Below are 8,886 nucleotides of genomic sequence, written 5' to 3' on the forward strand. Positions count from 1 at the left end.
TTCAAATTTAGTTTCTCTTTTCTTATTGTACTTTTTTTCTTCTTTGATGCAGTATGCCTCAGCTGGATGTCTCTTGTCTTTGCACCACACGGAAAAGCCAGAACATGAGGAGGTGTGTGAATTCCGCCCGTACACATGCCCTTGCCCGGGAGCCTCCTGCAAATGGCAAGGATCACTGGAAGCCGTCATGCCTCACCTCATGCATGCACACAAAAGCATTACAACCCTGCAAGGAGAGGACATAGTATTCCTGGCAACTGACATCAACCTTCCTGGTGCTGTGGACTGGGTCATGATGCAATCCTGCTTTGGTCACCACTTTATGCTCGTGCTGGAGAAACAGGAGAAGTACGAGGGCCACCAGCAGTTCTTTGCCATCGTTCTTCTCATAGGCACTCGGAAGCAAGCTGAAAACTTTGCCTACAGACTGGAACTGAATGGAAACCGCAGACGCCTCACGTGGGAGGCCACCCCAAGGTCTATCCATGATGGGGTAGCAGCAGCAATCATGAATAGTGATTGCTTAGTCTTTGATACCTCTATAGCCCATCTTTTTGCAGATCACGGGAACCTGGGTATTAATGTTACAATATCAATGTGCTGACTTGCATTGTTATAATACCGCAGTTTACACATAACAATAGAATGTTTTTTGAGTCAGAGGAAACAGTAGGCAGAAGAATGCAGTTCTATATACTTTAAGCACCTTGCCTGTGTAATTGGTGCAAGCCCTTTTGACTGCTCCATGCGTGCATGTGATGGAATGTAATGAAGGCATGCTCAGCACGTGGCTCCAAGCCTGACTAAAAGAAGATGGAAACAATATCACCAAAATCGATCCAATTTTAATGCAGCTGTTTTATAAGTGAAAAGTGATTCAACCTTGTTTTTTTTAAAGGAAAAAAAAACAGAAGTCTTGTTTTCCTGTTTCATGTCTCTTGTAAGTTCATATTACTTGAGCGGAGTTATTCAAGCTATATTTATATACGGGTCCAGTGTATAGAACTACATTATACGCCACAACAGTACTTAAAAATGCAAAGCCAGTAGACGCTTGTGCCTATCTTAATATGCTTCAGGAGAGCAGTATCTCAGTAGCTACTTATTATTTATGAACATCAATAATGTTGAGCCATGGAATGCAGTTGATCTCTCTTCATTGCCATGGCAAAATGGGGTTGTTTGAAATTTTCTTTTGGGTAAAAGGTGTGGTGTAACGTTGTGACGAGCAGAATTGAGGATTCCCATTAGTCTACACAGTTGTGGATAAATCTAGCTCCATCACCATCCACTGCAGTGTTTTTTTAAAAAAATACTTTGTAATCCCAATAGTACCTGTATATCTATTGAATGATTTTTTTTAAAAATAGAAAACCTGACTATAAATCAGTTGTGTAAATATTGATTTCAGTCTCACATTTTTGGGTACTGTTTTCATTATTTGTGTTTCTGAAACATGTGAGAGAAGTTGCTATACTATGTGGAGTGGACACAGGCACATTGCTCAGCTGCTAGACTGCACAGGCACAGGTTTCAGTGATTGAAATGTATCTTTTTTCCACAAAAGAAATTCTAGAGAAATTGTGTAGAGCCAGTCAGTATTTATTCTTTATGATAAATTACAGCTAATAGCAATAACGTGAGCTTGCTGACTTATAAATGATACTGAGTACAGCATTACTCAAAGCATTGTTTAAATCACATTTTTATGTTGGATTTGAATTGAACGAACATGCTAGTGGAACACTAAAGAACCAAGGAAGCGATGAACTATTACATTCTTGTGAACGGGAGTAATTATGTACCTTAGTTAATTGTGCTCAGAGTAGTCGGGGCTGGTCTCAATTTTCAGTATAACAAACTGGGCTAAAAAAAAAGATCTTGATTTCCCATCTCTACCAAGAAAAGATTAACCTGTTATATCCCACCTACCCGAGGCTCAATGAAGTCTTTCAGCCTAGAAAATTGGAGAAATATATGGCTCTTTGAAGGGTTTTGTATCCAGAGCACACATGACCTCAGTAGTTTCTCCATTACTGTTGTGTTTGGACGCACATGCTCACATGGTCTTCTATCCTACGAAACCCAGGAAACTGGGTTTCCATCTTGACAAGGTTTGAAGTTGTTGCCTCATTATCCTCAATATAGAAATGTACTTCAAAATGAAATGCTTATTCGAAAACAGTAACCCTGACGAGTTCAGAGAGTCCTTCAACGCATTTGCTCCTTCCTACCATATCATTCTAGGTGACTTTCCCACTGAGATGTGAAATTGTAAGTTCTTACATCACCACTACTGGTAGTGATGGTGGTGAATTAATTCATTTACATCCGACTACTGTGGATATGGGAAGAATAGAGGAAGATATCTCCCCAAAGTCAACACCAGTGGTTAGGTTTGCTTAATGCAGCCTGATTGTACATGATCATATAGCCCTTCTAGATGATTTAAACGACTGCTGACCAACCTGCTAAGTCAACTTGTTGATGTGCCCCGGACTACTGTCAATGCCTCCTTCACCAATGATCGATGCTAGCACTCACACATCACATCAGTTAGTGTCCCAATTACTTGCATTTTAGAATTCTCCAAGTTTAGCTATTAAAGATGATGGGAAGTGGAAAGCTATTTGCACCTCCTTCATCATTAGATGTCTTGATCTTATTTGTATTTAAAAACAGTGATTACAATATCATTTTGATTGTTGACTGACTACTCACCTAAGAGGAGGCTTATTGTAAGCTTGGTATCTGCTTTCCCCTGGGGAAAATTGCAACTAGCAACCTCTCGTGCCTTCTAAGGTTTGATTTCAAATTGTAAGGTGTGAAACCACTTTTTGCTCATCTCTCTCCAGGCCCGCAACTCAAAAGCTGGCAATTCCTTTGCACCAAGCCTGCCACTTGGCAAGAAATAGCATAAAATGTTTTCGGGTGTGTTCGACAGTGGTTGGTATGAAGTTGCACTATTTCATAAATTCATCAATGATCCTCGGCTTCAGATGCTAGCAATGGCTCTGATATAAGCTCCAATTATATATGCATCAGGGCAATGAAACTTCATTACCACACAGTGATCTGCTTGCAATAATGTGTTAGCTCAGGATATTGGCAATTGACCTGCCCTTTTGTACTTGGAACTTGGTGGGAGATGAAAGGGGGAAAAGTGGACCAAAAATTTCACCAAAACAAGTGGCAGGATAATTCTTAATTCAAGTGGGGATAAACTTAAGAATTAAGAAAGAGCTTTCTCACCCTCCCATCCCAGCAGTTTTATAGACAGTAGGTTATGACAACTTTTTTTTGGGTGGGGGGGGGTGGATAGAAGAGGAAATGAGGTAAGAGAGGTGTTGCAATCCCAGGCTACCAAGTACATGTTTCATGATTGGGAGTGAATTTGAGTTTGATTCCTTTCACTTTGTATTCACAGCACAATCAGCCCATTGACTTGGTGTTTATGTATCAGCCAAACGATGCCCTTACGAGATGCTGCTGTCAGCTTAACCTATATTCCAAAAGAATTCACCCAGTGGAAGCCGCCTACGTTTGCTTTTGGGTTCACATATTTTTCCCCAAATATTGACTGGATTATTTTGGTAAATTTGCTGGAAGTGACTTCAAAGACCCTCTATCAGAATGGTGCAAATGTTTTGTTACTGGGTCTCCAGCCACATGGGGTAAGGAAGTAGTGGAAGCTTTAAAGTACATTGACCCATACTGGACAGGAACCTGATTTCAGGCTCCTGATACTGATGATAGCCACTGCCTTTAGGATTCCAGGTGAGTTGCTTTCTGTGCAGCTCTCCCAACTCCAGTGGCCAAAAGCAATATCGTTCTGTTACTTTACCAGTCTCTGACCATTCCTACGATTCTTCTTTGTGAGCCAGGCAACATCTGGCCTTGGCAGTCATCCATCCGACACACCAACCAAATGGACCAGAGAGCAGCGCATCTGTCTTTTCAACTTGCGTTGCCCAGTGAGCAAAACCAGCAGCTCTCCTAATGACAGACTCCACTGCAGTGATCTGATTTATCGTCCCAATCGGGGTAGCAGGAGAAGAGCAGTAACGTGGTTGAAGCCTCGGCTTTGACGTCCTGGAGAGAACAGTGATGCCATAGGCATTGTAGGGTTGCTATCACAATATCTGGCAGATATAGAAAAACAATGATTCTCTCCTCCAGCAGCATCACCCTGCCCCCACCCCACCCCCATATTGTCTCCTCCTGTATCTTCCCCTCCCCCAGTAGACATTTTATAATGATTCTCCATAATCTTGGGGGACTTCAGTGAAAGCACGTTGGGTGTATTCAGTTGGTTTTGAGATTGTAATATCCTGATATAAGCTGATCAGCAGGTACATCCTGCTCTTCACTTTGCTAGCGGGGCAACACTGAAGGCCTGCACGGCTATTGCTGCCTGTGCCCGCTTCTGGAAGTAACTAGAGTAAATGACAGACCTTCAAGTACTATTTAAACTTCACTGAACGATAGAGGGGTCTATACCTCTGCCTAGCATGATCTTTTTATATTAACGTGGGAGGGCTTTTCTCGCGTTTTTAAATAGTTGTGTTATTAACGAAAGCATATTCCATATTTTGCCGTTCTTCCTATCAGCTGATTTGTGGGGCTTCTGTTTTGGTGTTTTTCAGGTAGGTTTGCTGCATTCTCTTGGAGGTTTGAAAGATGTAACCTATGCAGCCATTGTTATCTTTTAATATCCAATACTTTTAATTGATTTCAAAAACGTTCGGTGATCTGGTTTTAATGAGTTTTATAATTCCTTTTCTTGTCCCCCAATGTTTTGAAATTCTTGGCAGAGTTTCATACTCGAGTGAAATATAAAGAAAAATGGGCATCGTTTGATACGATATCTATGGATATTTGCAGTGTAGCATGGGGGATAGTCAGCCTATCCTTCCAATCTTTCAGACCGAAAATAGAACACTGGTTTCATCTGACCATACGTTGAGTATCAACTTTGGTTGAAAGACTGACAGGTGACCAGCAGCTAGCTACCCAAGGAGGCATTTTAGTTTTATAGGGACAATAGCAAGAGAAGACTGTGTCCTAGGTCATAGTCTCTTACTTTGGTTGTATGATTTAGCTTGCCTCAATACTTGAAATACCTTCATGTAAATATAACTGAGTTTATTAACCTTCCCCTTCCCAGGCACTGATCAAGAATAACCCAACTAAGACCTAACAATAATAACAATACTAGTTTAGTAATTATTCCACCTTGCCAAGGTAAAATCTTTAAAATATACCCAACTGATTCATACAGAACACCAGTCGATGTAGCGTATCGCTTAAATCCGTGAAAATAGTTGGCAAATCAGTGCTCAATTTTGTGTACAATAACATTTTCAAAATTAGGAGTGACCTACTTAGTTCAGCCATTGAGGAAAATGCTGAATTTAACCAGGGTGAAAAAACAAATGAGAATGTCCTCAGTACAGTTGAGTTTTTCTCTGTTACAGCAAGCAGCACATTGAGTATAATTAGTCTGAAATCAAAACCCAGCAGAGGGGCCTATTGCTTTGAATTTTGTCAAACAAGGTAGTTTATACTGTATGAGTTTTTAATTACTTTTTGTAATTAAGCTAATGTGCATTTTTGAATTCAGATACTGTGGATTTCCTGTTGAGCAGGTGTTAACGTTTGTATTGTACGCGTTTTTTTTCCCCAATTTTTGTTTTCTATATTTGTGTTCCTATATTGCCACGTTTTCTTTCTGTGTACGTTTCGCTGTACTGAACAAAGAAATAGTTCTCTGTTGAGAAAAAAATGTTTAATTCTTGTTGTTATTATGAATGGCTGTTAAAACACAGTAAAGCCTAGTTTTGAAGTAACCACTTTTTTAAAATGAGGATGACTGTTCTGTACTAGTATAAAGTAATCTGTTTCTTGTTTTATTTGCTCTGTATCACAATTGCAACAAATTAAAACTATTTACATGGATGTGATATTACAAAGAAGAATCGTTTTTATTTATTCATAAGTCAAACTGTTAATACTACAGTCAACAACAACTTGCACTTGTATATCGGCCTTCACTCGGGTTTGTGTCCTGGACCAGTCAAACCTGTTGAAGCAACCACCTCAATTCAGCAACCACCCTCTGGTAATAACCACCGGGAATAGCCTGGGCACAGATAGAAAACACATCAACGAACCCTTACTCAGAGGCCATCCTTATATAAAGGCCACTTTGGCTCAAAGTGGTTGTCAAAGACAGATTTTATTGTGTTGCATTTTTATTTTCTCTCGTATAGAGGCAATAGTCTTACTATTATAATAATAATCCTTGTGTTTGATGGAGCGCCTTATGTCATTGAAGGTCTCAAAGCGCTCCGCAGAATATACTGTAAAGAGAATTGACTATAATGTTTGTGGGTGAAATACGGCAGCCAATTGCGCAGTCGTGGATTGAGTGACCAAATTATTATTTATTTGTAAGCATTATTACAATAATCCTTGCTTTTGATTCCGCGTATAGCATCTTATCACATTGCCAAAATGTTTTAAAGGACTTAATAAGATTTACTGTAAAGTTGATGACAGTATTTTTAGGCAAACGTGGCTCAGTGGCCATTAAGTGAAGTCAATTTTGCTGAGGGATTTGTTGACCGGGAAACCAGGGCAACTCCTATTTTTTTTCCGAATAATGTCATGCCCACCTAAGAGGGCAGATGGAACCTAAATCTTGTGTTTAATTTAAACTTCAACACTGCTGACAATGCATAGCTACAGCTATGTTTTGCCCACAAAAATACAGTCAGTTCACTTTACAGTATAGTCTGAAGCGCTTTGAGATGTCTCGATGTGATACAACGCTATTATCAAATGCAAGCATTATTGTAGCTCACCCTGGCTTTGCACTGGAACATCATCCTAGACTGAGCCCAACGTCTTAATGTTGGGTTGGAACCCACAACCTTCTGAGGAGACAGCTACCTACTTATAGGTGAGACCTGAGGCTTGGGGACCTCTGTGCTCACAACAGGTGAGGCTGGGGAAAAAACTGCTGTGTGTTTACCAATGTTTGGGGACTTCCAACGCTGGAAAACAGATTTGTGTTCCCTCAGGTTTGGGAAATCGCCACGTTATTGGCAGCCGAGGGTGTGGATGGGTAAAACTGGTATAGGTTTATCAGTGCTTGTTGCAGACTCCCCATTAAGGGTTGCCACTAATTGGTTAAAGACTCAATGTGCTGAGAGATCGTGTACCTAGGATGGAGTCGGCGATTGAGTACAGGGTTGTGGCGGAATTCTTTTGTCAAAAGACAATTCATTCACAAAGCTTCTAGGTGCTAACAAATGTGAATGAAGCATAAAGTACCTTGATTGAATTTTTTGGCCCAACGCATGGAGCTACTGTATAAGTGAGCTTCAGTCAAGCAAAGTGCTTCATTTTGTACTGTGCTCAAGGAAATAAGTTGGAAAGTCTTGAGAGGAGAGGTCTCTTGCTGGCAACAGCAAAATCAAACGGCAAATACAAATTCAATAAACTGGCTTAAGAGGTGGTATGATATACAAAATCTTTAATCATATTTTTCTTAAAATAAAAAAAAAACTGCATTAGTTCAAGTACCGTAAATAGTTTTAAAAGTCTATGTTTTTAAAAAAAACAGGATCAGAAGCTGAGAACCAACTAAGAGTGACTCAAAAGCCAAATGAGTGGTGAGAACAAGATCAGGTAAGAAAAATGAAAGTAACATAAAAATACACATTGTGTTTTTTGTGTAAAGTGGTTCGCTAAACTATTTTAGTACATCAGATTGACACTGGCCAAAGTTTCTGTTTATGGGGGGGACATGGCAGTGAATTTGTGGTTTTTTGGGGGGTTTGGGTGGCAACCTTACCTCCACGCTGGCAGCAGCCAATGGTGGGGCAAAGACTCGGGGTCTCGTCAGGTTGGTAAAATCCGAGTGGGCGAGGCCTGAGATTTGGGAGTCCCTGAAAGTTGGCCCACGTAGTTTTGGTGATCCCCCCCTTATAAGAGCCATAATTCGAGGTGTTGCTCAGTCTGTTGAAAAGTGAAATCTTTTCGAACACATTACAAAGTTGGTCAAATTCATCTTCCTCTGGATTAAGTTGCAGTTGAGCTGGAGTGGTGGCCTTTAGCACTTGAGCTGGAGTGATGGCCTTCAATAGCTGTTGCTTCACTGTATTCCCCGGAGGCCCATTGAACTCCCCCACAGCTGGGTCAAAGGCCACTTTTGTGGGTTCCTTGATTTCAACCCCAGAACGGTTAATGATTGATCTGATGTCCTTCAGGAATTCCACGTTGTGGAGAATGTGTCTTGTCTGGATTTCCACTGTTATTTGGTTGTTAAAAGTAATTTGATTGGAAATTTCCCTCGTATTGTTTTAGATTTTCCCTACGCCTCTTGCTGTCTAAGCTTCTCAATCAGGACTCGCTTCTCCTTAGTCAACTGCTGCCACATAGAAAATTCAGACTCGAGGTTCCTCTGCAGACTCCGCTCGTTTCTTCACTTTATTTTGATTTGCTTCCTCTTTACTCTGATGCTGAGAAAGTTCAGCCAACTGTTTCCTAAGAAATTCCAATGCTTTCTGTACGTCTTGCCTGTGGACCTCAGCAGCTCCTTTAATGGGAGCAACGGTGTGATTGATCCTTGTGATCAGCCAACGTCGCACGGATAGCTTTCTGATCAGTTTCACAAAAGAATTTCAACTTCTCTTCATGTTCCTCACAAAGACGCTGGTCTCGTTCAGGCTCGATTTCGGTTTCATGCTCAGTATCTGAACACTCTCCACCATGTTGGACAACGTTTTTTTGGTCCAAACGCTCCTCTGAAGAAACTGCTCCCTGGACTGTGGACAGGAGACATCTCCTCGCACTGACGCCCAACACTGTAAAATACAG

General features: G+C 40.8%; 1 protein-coding gene across 1 annotated transcript in view; it reads left to right on the forward strand.

The window, feature by feature from the left end:
• Positions 1-5,958, forward strand: part of siah2l (seven in absentia homolog 2 (Drosophila)-like) — a 56,750-nt gene extending 50,792 nt beyond the window's left edge. Inside the window, exon 2 of the mRNA XM_007891525.2 lies at positions 53-5,958. Within this exon, the coding sequence (XP_007889716.2) occupies positions 53-604 (552 nt within the window). The 3' untranslated portion in view covers positions 605-5,958. The remainder of the gene's footprint in view (positions 1-52) is intronic.
• Positions 5,959-8,886: the final 2,928 nt, after the last annotated feature.

This window comes from Callorhinchus milii, unplaced genomic scaffold, assembly GCF_018977255.1.
Source record: "Callorhinchus milii isolate IMCB2004 unplaced genomic scaffold, IMCB_Cmil_1.0 Scaffold15, whole genome shotgun sequence".
Taxonomy (NCBI): domain Eukaryota; kingdom Metazoa; phylum Chordata; class Chondrichthyes; order Chimaeriformes; family Callorhinchidae; genus Callorhinchus; species Callorhinchus milii.